General features: G+C 38.4%; 1 protein-coding gene across 1 annotated transcript in view; it reads left to right on the top strand.

The window, feature by feature from the left end:
- pth2ra (parathyroid hormone 2 receptor a) overlaps window positions 1-20,873 on the top strand; it is a 102,522-nt gene extending 81,649 nt beyond the window's left edge. The window contains exons 9-12 of the mRNA XM_036574447.1: window positions 6,108-6,202; window positions 11,809-11,947; window positions 19,771-19,812; window positions 20,481-20,873. Coding sequence (XP_036430340.1) covers window positions 6,108-6,202; window positions 11,809-11,947; window positions 19,771-19,812; window positions 20,481-20,873 — 669 coding nt within the window. The remainder of the gene's footprint in view (window positions 1-6,107; window positions 6,203-11,808; window positions 11,948-19,770; window positions 19,813-20,480) is intronic.
- The last annotated feature ends 812 nt before the right edge of the window (window positions 20,874-21,685 follow it).

Raw genomic sequence — 21,685 nt, 5'->3', positions numbered from 1 at the left:
AGCTTGACCAACTCCGTCTACTAGATTAACCAGCTTGACCTTGATCGTTGACCAACGTGACCAAGGCAGTCGGCCAGAATAATCAGATTGACCAAGCTTGTTGACCAGCATAACAAAAGTGACTAAGCTGGTCTAACAGCATGACCAAGCTGGTCTAGTGCCTTAACCAGCTTGACCAAGGCAGTCTGCCAGAATAATCAGGTTGACCAAGTCTATTGACCAGCATAACCAATTTGACTAAGCTGGTCTAACAACCCGACCAACCTGGTCTACTAGCTTAACCAGCTTGACCCTGACTGTTGACCAAAATGACCAGCTTGACCAAGCTGGTTTATCAACTAACCAGCAAAAGTCTTTCTATCAATGACCAACTTAGACCCTTTGTAATCAGCTACTTAGCTGGATCTTTCATTTGGATGTAGCTCTATGAGAATATAGAGTGTACAGTATATCATGTACAGTTTAAATCATGAGGATTAACGTGGAGGTTATTAAAATAACCATTTTTTAATTGCAGCAGTACAGATAGGTTTGTGTGTTGCTAATTACTGTGACTAATTGTGCTGCATCTGTAGCTGCGAGGCATGCTAGCTTTGGAGCAGATGCTCTGAAGCCCGATTTATCTCAGTGTCACACACAAACACACGTTTACACACGGCACAGGATTAGCCCAGTAGAGTGAATCGCTCGCAGGCTGCGTCACAGGGAGATGCTGCTTTACTTTCAAATCATTCAGGAGTGAAATGCAGAGCTAAGATGTCAGCTTGCTTTGAATAATGGTTACTGAATGCTTTTCTGAAAAAATGAGTACAGTCATTTAAACATGAACCTTCTGTGGATCTTTAGTGTGTTTTGTGGGGTGAATGAGATCACCAGACCAGAAAAAAAAACAAAAAACCTACAGCCTCAGTTGTGCTCATACACTGAACACATCTGTCCAAAAGTTTGTAGACACCTGCTCATTCAGTGTTTCGCCCTTTGCATATATTTTGCAATGTATGAAAATGGCCAAAAAATTTGTTAAAGACATTTAAAATGTATTTTAAAACTATATTTTCCAAATGCATTTATCGAATATATTTTTGCAACTTAGAAAATGGCCAAGAACATATTTGCTGAATGTATTTTTAAAATGCATTTATTTGTATTTGTTATTACATTTTTCCAATGATATGAACTTTTAACAAAGGTTACAGATATAATTACTAATTATGTTTTGCTTTGTACTTTGCATCAACCATGTATGTTTGTGATGCGACACTGTTCAAACAAAGTGTATTTCAAATAAACAGGATATCAAATCATAACTGCATTTTTACAGCATATCAAGACCTACAACACTTGCTTTTGTCATGTTAAAGGTTCAGTTGCTAATATTTCAAATGAATATAAGTGAAATACAAATTCATTTCAAAAGTTATCCAAACAGTAAATTTACATACTTTTATTTTTCTATGGTACATTTCTATGTGTAATATTTTCTCATATATTTAAATAAATGTATTTTAAAATATATTTTGGCAAACATGCCAATATGTTCTGAAATGCATTTTAGTGTTTAGAATGTATTTCGGAATGGAATGGAATGTATTTGAAAAATACATTAATATAAGTCCATATCGGTGCTGTTGGAATAAAACCTTGTATCTCCATTTTCAGTTCTTGACATAATTTGAAAATGCCTGTTGCTCTTTATATTGTGTGTGAATTTCAAGATGAATGGACCAAAAGAAACAGCCCAAAATGACTTGGAAAAAAGTCTGGTTCCATTGACTTACATTAAAAGTAAAGTAGGTTTTTTCCTTCTCCTGTAAAGTTCATTTTGGAGATATGTGGTTTTGTTCCGACAGCAGTGATATATGTTTTTCCATAAAGGTCTTCTGAAATGAAGGGGATTAATAGGGACTTTGCCCCCCTTTTGCTGCAGTAACAGCCTCTACTTTTTTGAGTAGGCTATATACTAGATGTTGGAACATTGCTGTGAAGATTTGATTGCATTCAGCCACAAGATCATTAGTGAGGTCAGGTGCTAATGTTGGAGGCTAGCAATCAGGGTTGCTTGACACCATAGGATTCCCATTAGTTGTATGATGTATTTGCGCAATGCATGCTGGGTGTTGTAGTGAGATAATATTAATGACAACAACATCATACAAAATCGTGAATTCTCTGAAACCGATAAGGCCGAGATAGTAAACAAAATAACACAACAAATAATATTAAATGCTAGTTTGAGACCAGAATGCTTTGAGGCATCATTTTGCTTGGTGCATGAATGAATGAACAGTTGGTGTATTTTAGTACATTGTACACACTGGACACCTCCTCATCTACTGTTTCTCCTAAAATGAAGAGTATTAATAGGTTGTTTGTCCTCCTTTGCTGCAGTAACAGCCTCTACTCTTCTAGGAAGGCTTTACTCTAGATGTTGGAACATTGCTTTGAGGATTTGGTGGCAGCCACAAGAGCATTAGTGAGGTCAGGTACTGGTGTTGGATGATTAGTTCTCGATCATTCCAACTCATCCCAAAGGTATTGGATGGGGCCCCATCAGCAGTTCCACTGCTCAACAGCTCAATGCTACGGGGCTTTTTAGGGGGAAGCTTAGGCTTGTGTGTGGCTGCTCCAGACTATCCTGTTGTATTGGAAATGCTGTTCTATGGAATGAGTACAAATTACGGCAGCTAAATTTACCAACTGTAAGAGCTGTCTGGACACAATGTATTTATCAATAATATGTAAGTGGTCAGTAGTGTCCAGAGCACGCTGTACAATTGCTCACTCTGCTGTTTTTCAGCATCCTGCTCAGTGGGTGGTGTCTGAGACGTGTAGCTTCCTCCTTTAGCTTTGACTTTCAGAAAAGACATGGTTGTGAAGTTATGCAACTGTTCCACAGGGGTAACAAGTGCAAGTGGACTGCAATCAGTGCTGGTCAGATTGCTTTAGCTCGCTGGGGAGACCAGCAGGTAGTAACACATTTTCTCTTTTGTTTCATCTGTAACTTTGATATAAGATACCTATATTGGTCTGTTACAAAATACAGTGATGTTGAAATGTACTGTCAACCCCCAAAAGTAGTTGAAATTGGTGAGTTCCACTGTCATAACCTACCCCACTACCAGCGTGGCACGCAGCAGTTGTAAGAAAAACGTTGGGACAGTATGTGAAATGCAAATAAGAACAGAAATCAGTGATCTGTAAATCCATTTTGTCTTGTATTTAAACAAAAACAGTACCAAGACAAGATATTTAATGTTCTGCCTTACCAACTTAATTATTTGCAATGTTGTAAAATGTTCAAAAATCATCTTAAATTGGTGATGTTTGGGTAATTAAGGAGCTTCCAGGAAAGGCCTAGTGCTTTGTGAGTAGGGCTGGGTCAAGGCTTGCATCCCTCAATGAGCCATTGCAAAGTTTTTAGATATTCCAGTCTCTACAGTGCATAATATCACCATGTGCATAAAAAGCAAGGCCAAAAACCACAACTGAATGCCCGTGACTTTCAATCCCTCAGAAGGCACAAAATATCACTGCAGATTTCTTTGAAAAACCGAAAGTGAGTCTTATATTCACCAGTCAGGCATAACATTATGACCACCTCCTTGTTTCTATGCTCATTGTCCATTTTATCAGCTCCACTTACTATATAGGTGCACTTTGTAGTTCTACAGTTACAGACTGTAGTCCATCTGTTTCTCTGCATACTTTGTTAGCCCCCTTTTACCCTGTTCTTCAGTGGTTAGGACCCCCATGGACCCTCTCAGAGCAGGTACTATTTGTACTATTACAGCTCTGGTCATCATTCAGCATGTCCTACTAATTATCTGAAAGTTGTGAAGTTAAGCAAGACGCACATATTAAAATCATTTTATACGTTTATCTGCATCCAGATTGGCTGCAAGTTATTGAAAACAGAGATTCCAAACTTCTGAATGGCAGTGTGTACAACTAGTAAAGCTATAAAAACAATGAAAGCATATAATGAGAAGAAGTGAAGAATGGTTAAAAGTACAGGAGGGAACAATTAGTATGTAGTCATCGCCAGATAGTCCTGCTTGTAGCATTTGGCATGAATTTGATGTGAATTTCTTCTGATCCTTTCATTTTTACCTACACTGTTGATTCTAATAAGAGTACTGAGTTGTTACTGGCAACTACTGGCAGGTGAAAAACCTTAATTTCAACTAAGATATAATTTTCTATTATCATGATTAGTGTAGCATAGTAACTTAACACTTTAATTAAGCTTTGGCAACATTTGCTTTCATTGGCACATTTCAGCAGTTATAAATTGAATAAATTGCTAAAACTACTCAGATAGAATGTGACTTCAAAATAAGGCCAGAAACTTTTTTGAAAAGAGAGATGTTACTGATGTCACCTTTTAAAAAAAAGGCATTTATAAATAAATAAATTCTCATGCATAACCACTTATTTGTGCTTTTATTTGTTGCATCCCTCTAGAAATGGATGAAAGAGAGAGGGGGAAAGGTGACTTCATCTGCTAACTGACTTGTATCTTCAAGACAGAGAAGCAGCTCATGGATCATGGAATGCAAAGTCATGTCAGTGCAAGGAAAAAAGGAGCCTGTACTGTGCAAAAAGCAGGAGTTATTTCTGAGGAGATTAGATATAAACTAATCCAGAAGAAAAGCGAAAGCAAACTAAGTGAACAAACAGAAGTTTCCAAAATCAAAGTTAAAAACAAGTGATTAGAAGATACAGAGAAAATGGGACTCCTAACAAATCACCTGGAAGACCTGGTAGACACCAAAACTACCACCATAAGATAAACAGCACTTAAAGCTTTTATCTTTGAGAGGGAGGAGAAAATCAAGCTGCTCCAGATCTGAAAACATCCACAGCCATCCTTCCACTGTGAGAAGAAGACTCAGCGCTGTGGGTCTGAAAGGATGTGTAGCTGTTCAAGTAGAACCTCACTGAGAAAAGGAGACGGACACATCAAACAAAGAAGCTGAACAATGGACTGACCACCCCAGAGTCCAGACCTCAACATCACTGAATGTGTTTGGGATTAATTGTATTGAGAGAAGAAGAAAATACAACCAACTTCTAAGACTGAACTTTGGAGGTGTGGAAAAATATCCCTGCAGATTTCATTAAAAAACTGAAAGGAAAGTCAAGGGACGGTGTAATAAATGCACAGTGTGGACACATTAAATGCTGAGTAAATGCGAAATTATATTTAGTTACTGAGGCTTGACAGTTTCTGTTAAATAAACTCTTTCTGCTGGAGCTGGGAAATGGATTACTTGAACATATCGGCAGTTTTGACTGGAATAAAGGGTGTTTTTATGACCAACAAAATCATAGATATTGAATTCGTTCATAACCTTTCTTCAGAACATCAGACCCAATTACATCAATCAGATCTTCTGCTATCTGAACTTTACCCCAAACGGAACGCTCACCTTCTAATCCAATTCCAGTTCTTTTTATTCATGGCTCTTTTATGCATGAATAATGGAACTCAAAGGCTTGTATTAACCCCATTAGTAATCTGCCTTGCAGGCCCCTGACTGTGTGTGAACATGCAGCAAGCAATTTGCAGTTTTCTAATCACTCCTCCATGAATGTGACAAAAAGCATTCATCTCGTTCTAACTGCTACACCAAACACTTATGTTAAGCGCTAACTTAGCCATCTGGCGGCGGCCCGTCGAGACCGGCTTTCATCTTCAAACCATCCATAATGAATGTCTGGGATTTCATGACTAATCTCAAACTCTAATGAATTCATCACTTTTTCTTTTAAGCCTGACCCCAACAGATCGAGTCTCATCACTAATTCTGACTCTTGGCTCTGTTCTGAATGGCGGGTGGGTTGCAGTACTGCACTAGCAGGGCCAGTAGCTCATGGATAGGGGTTTATTTATCTGTGCATCTGTGTGATGTGTTTCTTTTGGCAGATATGTGAAGCGTATATTGTAGGGGTGTTGGGATGGAATCCTGTGAATAAAGCGAGATAAGATAAGAAGTTGTGTTTCACTCAGTTGAGCTGCCGATTAGATACCACAGGCTGCTGCCGTAAGCAATTTACCAACCCACTGATTCCTTTTCTCCCCTCTCTTTTTCTCCCTCTCCCAGCTCAACTTCATCCTATTTGTGAACATCGTGCGGGTGCTGGCGACCAAAATCCGGGAGACCAACGCTGGAAGATACGACACACGAAAACAATACAGGTTTGTGCAATTGGACTTTTACTATCTTTTTTTAATCTAATACAACACAGGCTACTCTCTCATTAGCACTATGCTACATAGGAATGAACTGTGCAATGTGCTAAACAGTAGGGCTGTAGTCAAGACCTCCTTTGCCAAGACTATGGCTAGTCAAGACCAACTGAAGGCCGAATCCAAACAAGAGCATGAAGTCAAGACCAAGGCCAATACTTTGGCAAAAAGTATGTGGACATCCCCCCTAATTACTAATTTCAAGGTTTTAGCCATACCCAATGCTAGTAGGTGGCAGTATTGCAGTAGAATAGGTTGAACCGAAGAGCTCAGTGACTTTAAACATGGCGCTGTCATTGGATGCCACCATTCCCTCAAGTCAGTTTGTGTAATTTCTGCCTGGCTAGATCTGCCCCAGACAACTGTCAGTGCTGTTGTTGTGAAACAAAAGCATCTCGGAGCAGCAACTCAGCCACAAAGTAGTAGGTAAACACTACTGTGGACGGCTGTGTAGCATGTAATCATCACTTATCCTCTGTTTCATCATTTACTGCCAGTTGCAAACTGCCTCTGGAAGCAGCATCAACACTAAGAGCTGTGCATTGGAAGTTTCATGAAATGGGTTTCCATGGCTAAGCAGCTACAAACAACCCTAGTTTATTATGTGCAATGTCAAGTGTTAGCATCACTGGACTCTGGGGCAGAAACGTTCTCTGGAGTGGTGAATCACGTTTCACTATCTGACAGTCTGAAGGATGAATCTTGGTTTGGTGGATACAAGAACATTACCTACCACAATATATAGTGCCAACAGTAAAGTTTGGTGGAGGTGGGATTATGGGCTGGGCTGTTTTTCAGTGTTTGGGCCCCTTAGTTCCAGTGAAGGGTGATGCTAATGCTACAGCATACAAAGACATTTTAGACAATTATACGCTTCTGATTTTGTGGCCACAGTTTGGTGAAGACCCTTTCCTGTTCCAGCATGACTGTGCCCCTGTGCACAAAGGCAGCTCCATAAAGACTTGGTTTGATCTCAACCCCACTGAACTCCTTTGGGATAACAGTGATGATTGTGAGCCAGGCCTTCTCGTCCAACATCAGTGCCTGACCTCACAAATCTTTTGACAGAATGTGCACAAATTCCCACAGACGCACTCCAAAATCTTGTGGAAAGCTTCCCAGAAGAGCAGCCACAAAAAGGGGCCAACTCTATATTAATGCCCACGGTTTTGCAACGGGATCTTTTGTTCGATTCCACACAGTGATGATCAACTTTGCTTGCACTCGTGTGCAGAGTTTATATGTTCAGCTGTTAACTTCTCGACAGCCTGTATATACATATATAATATTGGATATTGAATATTTTATCATATTGTATTTTGTTACTGATTTATATTCGTGTCATGATTAGCAACACTCTCTAACCCCTTAAAGTCCAAAGGCTTATTACATCCTAGAGCTTATTATTCAGAACATGGCAACCAATCTGACTGAGCTAAAGAAGTTATAGAGGTGCAAAATAAAAGTTTGGGGTTAACTGTGGCAAAATCACTAAGTCATGGCCTCCAGTGGTCTATCGCTTTAGGGGCTTATATAGTAAGCATTGGTTTCAATGATGTATACCCAAAGAGACATGGATATAGAATTAATGAAGCTTAAGGCACTATTGTCTGCAGGATGCGAGAAAAGAGGCAACAGTTTATTCCTTTCAAGCTTTTCATCCAAGAGCGGCTAGCGCAAGCCCCAGGCAGAAGAGCCTGTGGCTAAAAGAAACTAAAGGGGAAACAGCCGCCTCCATAAGGCCATTCATACACAGCAGTCTGATCGCAGTACTGCTGTTCCATTTTGTTCTTCTGTCTGCCTCGCTTTTATCCCCATGCGCTGTGTGTTTACCAATTGAATCATGACTGAATCAGTCTGTTGAATCATGAGAGGAATAGGTTTAACTGCCTTTTTGATCCAGATGCGGAGTGGGATTAAAAAAAAATACAGATTATGCAACAAAAAGCAGGAATAATTACCAGCATGTGCTTATGGGATGGATAAAAGGCCGTTGAGGGTCCCTCCCCCCATAAGCGAGCAGTCTGGGAGCAAACACAGTGTGAAGGCGTGTAATTTTGCAGGCTTAACAACAGTAATCAGTCTGATGGCCCCTGCTGCTGAAACGCTAAGCCCAGGTGTCACTGTGCTCAGCTGACAGCACTCTTTCAAAAACCAGTTCACAGCCATTTGTGGAAACACATCAGTCAGAGTGAGTCACATCAGATCAGTGCCTCAGCACGAGCAGCAGAACGGAGTATCACTATGTCTATCTGTTTCAAATTGAACGGAATAAACTTTATTAGTTCCTGGCAATTCATAACTGGACATATAAACATCTGACACAAACATATAGAGACGTCTACAGATATCTAAAGATATTTTCATAGATAAGATAAATAAAATACGTAGCTCACCATGAATAATCAATGATCAAGCTGATGGCCTCAGGCACAAATGACACTCTCTGTTGAACAGAGCGACATCTAAGGCAGCGATAATGGTGGCCCAGGGGCGACAACTCAAAGGCAGAGTGGAGGACATGTGAAGGGTCTTTAATGATAGAGTGGTCTTTTTCAGAATCTGTTGTTTATGTAATAAAGCCAGTGACCTCAGTGGAAGACCAGTTATTTTAGAGCGAACGGACGTCAGGTGTTGTAACTGATATTTTTTACAATTAGTTAAAATAGCAAATTAAGGAGAATGAAACACTGTGAATAAAAGAGCTAAATTAATTCACAGAAAAAGATTTAAACATACCCAAGACAGTAAATGCATTGCTGGCATTTTTTATGAATTGCCTCAGTATTCTTTCCAAATTTTAGCTTCTCATCAAAAACCTTACTCTATGGGTTTCATAAGCCATTTATTTTCACTGCAACAGAACATATAATTTAATTTGGGGTGCCTAAACTTTTGCACATGATTGTTTGTAATGTATCACAACATATACATTCAGTACTGTGCAAAAGACAGAGACCGCTTTTCATTTATTTCATTTCCAGTACCATCTGAGATGTGCTCGGGCCCAGAGAACTCGGCGGTGTTTCTGCATAGAATTGATGAATGGCTTTCTCCTTGAATAATTGAGTTTGCATTTTTTGATGCAGCAGTGGACTGTGTTAGGTGACAGTGATTTTCCAAATTACTCCTGAGCCCATGTTGCTATGTTTAACATGCAATGCCGTCTGAGGGCTCACATTCAACAGTGGTTCCTGGCTTTGCCCTACACGGACTGAGATTCCTCAGGATTCCCTGAAGCTTTTCACACTTTCTTTGCAATCTTGAGTTGAGAAATGTTTGACAATCTTTTGTGGATGCTCCTTTTATACCCAATCATCGAAGTCTAAATCTGTTTATATTCACAAAACACAATCAGTTTGATCACCCAAAACATGATGTCATTGCTTTGTGCTTTGGTCAAAATAATTGTTTAAAAGAATTAGCAAATCACACATTATTTTATTGCATTTTACAAAATGTCCCAACTCTTCCAGAAATGGGGTTTCTATGTGCCAAATATTTCTTTATATTAAGACTAGCAATGTAGGATTTTAATTTTCACAGCACTCAATTGATCAAGTTTAATTGTGCTTGAAATAAAGCCTAATTTAATACATTCCACTGGAGACCCACTAATATCTCTGCCTTGACACCTCTCTTATTACTTTCCTGTTTTAATGTAATCCCTCAATACCTTATACCTTACAATTGAAATCTCTTATTACTGAAGACTCAGAGAATGTGTGAATAACGTTATTTCTCCCGTGGAAGTGTGTGGGTGGTACACAGGACATTCTTCATTCAGCAGAGTGTCCAAAGAGATTTGAGCCAAATATAGCATGAGCCTTTATATTAATAATTTCCCACAATTGTGGGATGCTTTTATGAGGCACTCTTTACAATATGCTACCATTCTTATAATTTGCAATCACTTGCCATATTAACCATGTTTGTCATTTTGTATGCAACAATTTACAAGAAAGATTTAGAGACAGAGAGAGAGAGAGAGAGAGAGAGAGAGAGAGAGAGAGAGAGAGAGAGAGAGACACTCAATAACTAAGTATACATTTTTTCAGTATCCTGTGCATCCACAGCTTCTGGTCTTTTTAGGATACTTACTTTCAGATTTTCAAAGAAAACTGCTGAGACACCCTTGAGGTGTTTTTCTGCTTCTCATGATCCAAGTAATCTCAGATACATTCAGTGATGTTGAGGTCTGGGCTCTCCATGGACACTCCATTATTTCTGCAAATTATTTCTTCAAAAATATATATGTTTATTTTAATTCATGTACTGTAAAAAACACATTAGATCAACTTAGTTTAGTGATTCTTCTTTAAAAAAACACTCATTTTTAGTGCTTTTTAACTTTTAGTAGTGCATCTTAGGTTATGCCAACAAAACAGTTTAAGTTGACCTTACTCAGTAAAAATAAAGAGTGAATGTGATAGCTTACTTAAAAGCTTAAATTGCTTAATTTTTTGTGGACTTGAGATTCAACTTGAGACTTGCATGTGTAGCTATGGAATTGACTTAAAACTTGTTTGTATTGACTGGGGAGTCGACTTGAGACTTTCTGGTACTAACTCAGGATTCAACTTAAAACTTGCTGGTGCTGACTTGGGACTTTACTTAAAACTTGCTGGTATTGACGCAGGACTTAAAACTTGCTGGCACTGATGCAGAACTTGACTTGAGATTTGTTGGTATTGACACAGGACTTGACTTGAATTTTGCCTGTATGGACTCGGGACTCAACTTCAGATTTGGCTGTACTGACTCAGTACTTGACTTGAGATTTGCCTGCATTGACTTAAGACTTGAGTTCAGACTTGCCAGTACTGTCTTTGGACTTGAGATAAAACTTGCCAATACTGACTCGTGACTTGACTTGAGACTTACCAGTATTGACTTGAGATGTGACTTGAGTTTTGCCAGCATTTACTCAGGACTTGACTTGAGATTTGGTTGCACTGACTCAGTACTTGACTTGAGACTTTCCAGTACTGACTCAGGACTTGACTGGAGACGTAGCAGTATTGATTTAGGACTTGGCTTGAGGCTTGGCTGTACTGACTCAGGACTCGACTTGAAACTTACCAGTTTTGAGTCGGGCTTGACTTGAGACTTGCCAGTATTGACTCAGGACTTGAGACTTGCTGTTACTGATTTGGAATTTGACACAGACCTTGAATTTGGAATTTGACTGAGGTCTATTTGTTACTTGCGACCCAGTGACTCGTTCCCTTTTCTGCTATTTAGCACAGTGAGTCATGCATAATTATGTTTTGAAGTTTTGGAGTGCACTTACTTTCCTCACATTATTCACGTCATAAAATTACGACACAGATTGGACAAAATAAAAATAATAAATTGGCAGATTGCTAATTGCTGTTTGGAGCATAAATCTGCCAATTTAAATCTTGGCTCATTACCCCACTTCTTACTTCAGAAGCATTTAATTCATCAAAAACACATGAAGAGCATTTTTGAGAAATTTTGAGGAATAAGGTTTGTCTGTTCATTTATCAAATGATGGGTATGACAATCTGTTCACTTCTGTCCCTGTGCAGGAAGCTGGCGAAGTCCACGCTGGTGTTGGTGTTGGTGTTCGGGGTACACTACATCATATTTGTTGGGATGCCGCACACCTTCGAGGGACTGGGCTGGGAAGTGCGCATGTACTGTGAGCTCTTCTTCAACTCCTTCCAGGTACGGGCTAATTATGTGTGAAGTGCTTGCATACCTAATGTAATCAGATATCACATTTAACATGCAAGTGGAGATGCATTTGATCTCTATTAAAGTTCTTGAAATTTCACTAAACTACTTTTTTAACAGAAAATTGATTTGATTTATTATGCTTAACGATGAGCTGTATCTGCGGTATATTTAACAATTCAGCACTGTATAAGTAAATCTGTTTGAAATATCTGAAAGTTTCAAAGTCTTACTTTTGGATGATATTATTTTCACCTTTTACATCCAGAAATATCCAGGCAACCCTTCTAATTAGTGAATTCAGTTATTTTAAGGTGCACCCATTGGCGACACAGATGTTCTATTGCACATAAACACCTTGTATAACCTCTATAGAAAGTATTGACCAATAGAATGGGACGCTGGAGCAGCTGCATATGAATCTAAAGTCACCATACCCAATGTGAAGCTGGTACAAAGCCCCCCCCAACATAGTGGAACTGCATTCTCTGGAGTGATGTAGCTTCATCCAATACCTTTGGGATGAGTTGGAGTGATCCACAACTGATCATCCACCATCAGTATCTGACCCCACTAATGCTCTTGTGGCTGAATGTAATCAGATTCTTACAGCAATGCAAACTTTTCTGTAGCTAAATAGTTATCTTTACCCATCAGACAGTATGGCTGGTTACCCTATATTAGCTATATAAAATCAATTTAGGCTGATGTTTACAATCTTAAAAGCAAAAATAGAGCTGCTAAAGAAGACGCAAAGAGATACCATGCAAATAAAACCTGATGCAGCTCAAATGCTGCACACTGAGCAGGCATGACTGTAATTTAACAATTACTAGCTTTAACTTAGCTATTATTCTTTTTAGACTGATAGTTAAATCTGCCTTGGTGGATTCATACTTGAAATGTGGTAGATACCGAATTAAGAGATAATGGAATTAAGCAAATCTACTGAGAACCCAGAATTAACCACTCTTAGCTTCACTCGCATTCAGCAGGAACCCCAATACTGTCACAATAAGTCCATATAATTCAACAGTGAAATTGAAATGTACTTTTCTGTTGAACACTAAAACATTTATTAAACAATCTATGTATTTATATCTATTGCAACTTACTACTACTACTATTAGTATTAATACTACTATCACTACTTCTACTGCTACTACTATTACTACTACTACTACTACTACTACTACTAGTGTTACTATTACTTTTGCTAATATCAGTACTTTTCTACTACTACTACTACTACTACTACTAGTGTTACTATTACTTTTGCTAATATCAGTACTTTTCTACTACTACTACTACTACTACTACTACTACTACTACAAGTGCTACTACTTCTACTGCTACTACTAGTACTAATCCTAGTACTACTACTACCATAACTACTTCTACTGCTACTACTATTACTACTACTACTACTAGTGTTACTATTACTTTTGCTACTATCAGTACTTCTACTACTACTACAAGTGCTACTACTTCTACTGCTATTACTAGTACTAATACTAGTACTACTACTACTATAACTACTTCTACTACTACTACTGTTACTATTACTTTTGCTACTATCAGTACTTTTCTACTACTACTACTACTACTACTACTACTACTACTACAAGTGCTACTACTTCTACTGCTACTACTAGTACTAATCCTAGTACTACTACTACCATAACTACTTCTACTGCTACTACTATTACTACTACTACTACTAGTGTTACTATTACTTTTGCTACTATCAGTACTTCTACTACTACTACAAGTGCTACTACTTCTACTGCTATTACTAGTACTAATACTAGTACTACTACTACTACTATAACTACTTCTACTACTACTACTACTGTTACTATTACTTTTGCTACTATCAGTACTTTTCTACTACTACTACTACTACTACTACTACTACTACAAGTGCTACTACTTCTACTGCTACTACTAGTAATAATACTAGTACAATTACTACTACTATTACTACTTCTACTACTATTACTACTTTTAGTACTACTACTACTACTGTTACTATTACTTTTGCTACCTTCAGTACTTTTCTACTACAAGTGTTACTACTTCTACTACTAGTACTAATACTAGTACAATTACTACTACTATTACTACTTCTATTACTGCTACTTTTACTACTACTACTACTACTATTACTATTATTACTATCGCTACTTTTCTACTACTGTTATAACTACTACTATTATTATTACTACTACTACTACTACTACTACTACTACTACTACTACTATTACTACCACTACTATTAATTACTATTAATAACTACAGTAACACTTTATTTGGATGGTCCACTGCTTTGTAGATGCTCAGTCTTTCTTTAACTAACATTCAATTAAATATCTATTAAATGCAACTGAACTTGAAGTTGTGTGTAAAAGATTCTATTACATCTAACCCTAACCCTAAACCTAACCCTAACTCTAACCTCAAAGCAAAACCTACATCTACTCCTAGACCTAACCCTAACCATAATTTTGCTGATAATCAACTATCACCAGAAGGTATCTCTAGATCATCTATAGGGAACCATCCAAATAAAGTGTGACCATAACTACTTAATAATAATGTCATTACTATTTATAATCTGTTGTTATTACTAGTAATAATAGTTGTGGTATGTGATAGCAGAAGAATTGCTTATGAACAATAATGCTCTTAATTTACTGTAAATGTTTTGTAGTTAAAACTCATCCTTGGACAAAATCACACTTTTTTTTCTTTGCATTTTTTTTTTAAATGACCCCCACTGGAGAACATCACCTGCTTTAAATGTTCAGTAAATAACTGGTGATGCGTCAGTGTAGTGCTGTAGTATTTTCTCCTCTACAGCTGTTATAGAATGAGTGGGCTGAATACTAATCCAGTATTCTGCAAAAATATTTACCATCTGCCTGATGGTTTTCCCAGCTCCGTATATGTACAGTAATTCCGTTCCAAATGGCGCTCCATCTTGGCAGGCAGTGCTGACGGCTGTGCTTTCACGTGTCCCTGTATACGGCTCCATAAAGCGCAGCCTGACAGGTGCTGGTTAGGCTGAAGATCTACATGCTGAGCAGTTCGGATGGCTCATGTCTTCTGCCAGATCCTCTTCTCATCTCTCCATCTCCTCAGATCACATTCTGCATGGGCTTCTCCAGCGGGCCAAGCCTGACAGAAGCTCAGACCCACTGCATTCCCAGAAAAACACTTGCGCTCACATCAAACTCTGCAAAGTTGGCTTCGCGTGCAGAATCTTGCTGGAAGGGGGAGAGACACACCATCACAAATCTTCCCAATGATCCTAATCCCTCCAGCAGGGCTCTAACAAGCAATATAAAAGTCACAAACTAACCTTTAATCTGCCTCTTGGGATGTGCAGTGCCAAATAAACAGATTAACATTTTAGACCATTTTATTGATGTTTTTATTTGTTGTATTAAATCACTACTGTTCAGCTGCGGGATGGTGCAAATGGGAAGTATGTAAATGAGTTTGTTGAATGAATAGACAGTTTGTGCAGCACTATTGTGTCACTAACATGCTGTCAATCATTAGTGCAGAATGTTTATTCAGGACTGAAGTGCAATTACACCTAAAACACGTCTTGAAAGGGAGTGATGTAAACAAGCTGCATGCAGTTTGGCATTAAAGAAGAGTTCCACCGATTGTTTCTAAATTTCTGCATAATTAAGTGGCTTAGATGTAGACAAAGTCATTCAGAGTGGTTTGGTTTGAAATGCACCACTCAAGAATAAGTGGTGGTGATAGGAACCAGAGGTGTTTAATTCTTCTTAAAGCTATCATTACATGAAACGGTAACAAATACATTTCTACATGCCTGAGACATTGTTTAAAGAGGAACACCACCAATTTTGTGAAATTACTTAATCATTCAATGGTTAGATGTAAACAAAACCATTCGGAGTGGTTTGGTGTGAAATGTGCCTTTCTAGAGAAATTTACTGAGTCAGAATTGTACACAATTTTAGTGCACATTATAACCACAAAATGGTTATGAATGCTTTGCTTGATACCTGAGACTTTGTTTTGTGATAGTTCTGTTGTCAAGTTTTGGCCTAAAATGAATTTTTAGTATAAACTTTTACTCCAGGATTACTTCAGTGTTTCCTCTCAAAACCGCATTCTCAACTGAGACCAATGCGCACAAGCTAACGTGCTTTTGTTGTTACTAGCCTGTAGCCAGCAGCAGCTTTGGTTTACAGTTTATTTTTACAGTTTTCTTACCAATTTTGGAAAATTCCAGAGTAGGCAGAGAACTGTAGGAGGTCTGTTTCCAAAATGTCGCAGAGCCAAATCGATTTGAACCAGAACACACAAATGTGTTGCAGCAGCTTGAAGAAGAGAGAGCCAAAAGGGGTAGAGGGAGAGAGAGAGACTGAACCCTGTACAGGGCGTTGTAAGAAAAACACAGTACCCAAGAAATATTTTTTGCGGACTTAGCACTAGTTTTACCATTATCAGCGTGACATATAAAACCTTATAAGACACATGTAAGTTTACTGGTCATTTTGAATAGCAAATAAAATGATAATATTTGTAGTGTAGACATATGGACGTTTGGTTCCTAGTACTGTAATGGTGCACAATTTTGACTCACTCTGAATGATTTTGTTTACATCTAAATCACTGAACAATTAAGTAATTTTGGAAAATCTGTGGAGTTCTCCTTCAGTGATAGTTTCGAGAAAGTTTTGGCCATTTTTGGGAGAGGGTGTTATGCATGCAGGGTGTTATGAGGCAAAATAGTCCCACCAAAAAACATATTTTTTCCAGATTTATTATCATCTACATTACATTTAAATACTCAGAACACATGTATGGGTATTTACACTCAGAAGACATGTATAGGTTCTGCATAAGACATATATAAGCTCTGCATAATGAATAAAATGACTATATTTGGATTGTAAATATGATTATAATGCTGTTCTTGAGTTAACTCAATTTGAAGACACCAAAGTTCAGCCAACTAAAACATTTTTAACCCCTTAAAATCTCAGGCTTATTACATACTAAGTCTTATTATTCAGTAACTACAGGGACGTCAATGCAAACTGGCTGAGCTATTCTTTGGTAATTGAAGTGTATAATAAAACTTTGGGCCCATTGATGGGCTCTGGCTATTTAAGGGGTTCAACTGTGTTTAGGTTCATGCTTCAGTTTTGAACATAATCCATGGACAGGATGCATCTGATTTGCACCTGAAACTGCTGCAAAAAGCTTAATATATCAGGGCCTGAGTGCTGATGTATAGCTGTAGCATTGTTAGCAGCCATAGCGTTTGCCACTTTGTTGTTACTGCTGTGTACTTCCTGACTGTGTAATCAAATGCGTTTAATAATATATCCCAACTGCTCACTCTGTATAAACCTGCCCAAGGTGAACATGAAAGGGTTTAACTTGTAAGGAAACGCTTTCTGTTGCATTTGATTCTTGAGACGGCGTAAGTCTTTGTTTGCTTTCCTCTGGGTCTAGCTTCCTGCTCAGCTGTGGCTTTCTTCTAATCTCTTACAAAACAGTGGTTTACTCTCCGAGCCAATGCTTTTCACTTTGCAAAGCAATGCAATTAAACTGTGATCTGATAGCTATTTGTATGCATGAAATAAGCTATCTGCTAAATTCATGCTTTGATGGTATTGCTTTGCACATACTTTGCTTTCTTTCCATTATTTTCAAGAAAGTTTTCTTTGAAGGACTATTCTGCATGACAGTTTCATGTCAGGGACATAGCTGCAGGGGGTGGCTATGCAATCCCATTTGGAAGCCAGGCCCACCCACATTTTTGATGGCTCACTCCAATGCCGATGAAAATAATACAAAAATGAAAGGTCGCTATGGGCAAATGTGCTGTTTTCTTGCATCCTCATGACTCTTTATCACCATATCACCAGCTAGAAAGTAATAGCTGACCATGGTAATGAAACCAAGTTCAACCATTTAACCATTTCCCTTGGATATCTTTGCCTAGTGCTGTTAAATGTAGGTCTCTAGTCAATTAGCTTTTACTTACTAACTAGTTAAATGTGAGATAGTTGTGTGCAGTGTAAGAAACCATCTATAAACAGGATCCAAAAACTCTGCCACCTTCTCTGGGCCCAAGCTCATTTAAAATGGACTGAGGTGAAGTGGAGAACTGTCCTGTTGTCCAACGAATCAACATTTGAAATTCTTGTTGGAAATCATGGACGCTGTGTCCTCCGAGCTAAAGACCACTCAGCTTGTTATCAGTGAACAGTTCAAAAGCTAGTTATCATGATAGTATAGAGGAGTATAGTGCGCATGGCATGGGTGACGTGCACATCTGTGAAGGCACCAATAATGCTGAATGATATAAACATGTTTTGGCAACACATGCTGCCATTCAGATGACGTCTTTTTCAGGGAAGGCCTTGATTATTTCAGCAAGACAATGTCAAACCACATTCTGCATGTATTACAACAGCATTGCTCCATATTAAAAGAGTCCAGGTGCTAAACTCGCCTGCCTGCAGTCCAGACCTGTCACTACTGAAAACATCTGCTGCATTATGAAATGAAAACTAGCAGACCCCAAACAGTTGAGCAGCGAAAGTCCTGTATCAAGTAAGAATGGGAAAAGATTTCACTTTCAAAACTACAGCAGTGTCTCCTCATTCCAAAACGCTTACAGAGTGTTGTTAATTGAAGAGGTGATGAAACACAGTGGTAAACATGCCCCTGTCCCAACTTTTTTGGAACGTGTTGTTGGCATTAAATTCAAAATGGGCATATATTTTTCAAAAAAAAAAAAATAGAATTTCTCAATTTCAAGATTAAATATGTTGTCTTTGTAGTTTTCATGGTTTACATGATTTGCATATCATTGCATTCTAATTTTATTTACATTCTGCACAGCTTCCCAACTTTATTGGAAACGGGGTTATACGCTTTCACTCAACTACAAATCTACCATTGCAAGACAAAACAGTACAACGAGACTAGTCATTTGCTATGTTCCACCTCTGCAGCTCAGTGTACGTGTGTAGCAGCTGGGGGTGGGGTCCTGTGAAGACTGGTGGGGTAATCATCTGTGCACACCTGTTCTTCATCCCCCCTGCCTTTAAGCCCTGTTTTCTTCACAGTAGGGGGTTGGATGAGAGCGAGAGAAAGAGAGCCTTAGTTGCACAAAAGCCCCTGGATCTTTTATGTTTTATCTTCTGTCTGTTCCCCATATCATTTCTCCTCAACAGTTCACAATTCTTCTCAAAGGTTACAAATTCCCCATTTCTTCATTCTGCCTGTGTCCCACCCAGACAGTCTGCTTTTTTGAAAACACCAGCTGCTCTTTACACTATGTGAACATTTCATAATAAGAAATCTGATACAAATTATTTAAAATTACTTGGAATGCAAGCTTGCATCATTAACTTGCAAACTTCACTTACAAAAGACTTGGGACAGTGTGTAAAGCACTAATATAAACAGAAAGCAAAACAACAACAACATATGAGTTCTCATATGTAAATGTGATTTCTGCTCCAACAATGCTGGGACAGGTGCATGTTTACCACAGTTACATCACCTTTCCTTTTCACAACGCTCATTTGGGAACTGATGACAGTAATTGATCCAGTTTGGAAGGCAGAACAATATGTCATTCTTCCGTTTTCAGTTGTGCAACTGACTACGCAGCCAGGCAGAATGTGACTCGGCATTGTCATATTAAAATAAGCATGGATGTCGCTGAAAAAGATGTCATTTAGAAGGCAGTAAATGTTGCTATAAAATGCAGCATTTCAGCATTGAACTCTTCTGTGTTTCAGGGCTTCTTTGTGTCCATAATCTACTGCTACTGCAATGGAGAGGTGAGTTTAAAGAGCAAAGTGTTCATTGTACAGTCTCATTTGGGCCTCCTGCTCAAACCCAAAGCCCAACATAAAACATCGGACATACAGCCCTGTGCAAAAAATCAGAAATCACCCTTTATTTCTTTCATTTCTAGCCATTAAGTACATTTATTCATTTTTAGTAATAAAAAAAAGAAAATTACACAAAAGCCTCGACAACATTTCAGTCCACTGCTTTATTGGAGCTTCTGTTGTTTTCAGGAGACTCACTTTCAGTTTTGTCAAGAATTCTGCAGGGATATTTTTCCATGCCTCCAAAGTTCAGTCTTAGAAGTTGATTGCATTTTCCGCTTCTCACAATCCAAGTAATCCCAAACGCATTCAGTGATGTTGAAGTTATATTGAATAAAGTATACGCTCTTTTCAAAATACAACAGAAACCAAGTAATAAAAATCAAACAGCTTAATGTGTTGTGTTTATTATATTTCACAGTTTTGCAAATAGCTCTTACAGTCAAACTTGTATATTCAGTATATATTTTTTGAATAATTCTAAATCTAAATCTAAATCCAAAATGCAAAGAACTGAAATGTGGTGGAATTTACAGTTTTCATCAAGCATTGCATCATTACCTGATTAATCATATTCAAATCAGATTTATACTCCTTTCTTCTATCATTTTAAGGTCCAGACAGAAATTAAGAAGACGTGGACGCGCTGGAACCTGGCCTTCGACTGGAAGGGTCCGGTGGTGTGCGGCAGCTACCGCTATGGCTCTGTGCTGACCGGACTCAACAACAGCACCAGCAGCCACTCCCAGCTGGCCACTGGAGGTCTAGCTACTCGCTCCACCACACTGTTCTCCAGCCGGGTGTACCGCAGCACTGGAGCACCTTCTATCAGTGCTCATGCCTCACTGCCCGGCTACGTGATCAGTAACTCAGACGTAGACAGCCTGCCGCCCTCCATACCCGAGGAGTCGGAGGAAAGCGCTAAGCAGGTGGACGATATCCTGCTAAAAGAGTCGCTGCCCGCACTGCCCAGCAGTGGGCCAGAGGATGATGAGGAGACGCTGTAGATAATGAGGATGTCAAGTAAAGTTGAGGTACTACTGATCTTAGATGCTAACATGGATGGCAGTGAACATGGTGCGTCTGGACTGAGCTGGACAGGTTTGAACCCCTTTAAGGAACGTTATGATGTTTTACTTGTTTTTGTGAAACTTTTGACCTTTGGATGGGTTCTTTTAGACATTTCAGGGCCCACTGTGAAAATAAATGGGAAGTAACGTGAAAAGCTGACTGGCTTCATATGTGCTTAGGACAATCATTGGAACCTTCAGAAGTGAGCACAACCCTAGCAGGAATGACAAGAAGATAACATTCAGAATTGAACATTCAGAGTTATTAGCTTCATTTTGTTATACTATTCAAACATAATTATGTAATTACTTAAGTAATTACATAGTTACAAAACTAATTACATCTGCATTCTGCATCAACAGGTCAGAGTCTGCACTTGTGACTTTTTTCCATTTTAAAAATTGACACAAAAGTAAAGAATGACTATTCTGTCAGTAATTACTGTTTAGTTACATATTAACAATGTGTTACTACAGTGTAACTACTGGTGATGTATTCATTGTTACATATGAATTACTGTAGTGTAGCATAGTGTAAATACAAGTATATCAACTTCAGTTTTTACTCATGTAACTACACAAGTGTGTCTTGGGTGTTATAGCAGCATATTTTTGCTTTTGTAATTACACATGTAATAGGGTGAGGGTAATTGCAATTGTATGAATTACTGTGTTTCTGATTGTAACATTATGAAAGTATTTACTCTACTATCTTCTTAAGAAATGCAAACGTTCCTAATGTTCAGCTG

The sequence above is a fragment of the Colossoma macropomum genome, unplaced genomic scaffold, assembly GCF_904425465.1.
Source record: "Colossoma macropomum unplaced genomic scaffold, Colossoma_macropomum, whole genome shotgun sequence".
Lineage (NCBI taxonomy): Eukaryota > Metazoa > Chordata > Actinopteri > Characiformes > Serrasalmidae > Colossoma > Colossoma macropomum.
This window is presented reverse-complemented; position numbering and strand designations above follow the sequence as displayed.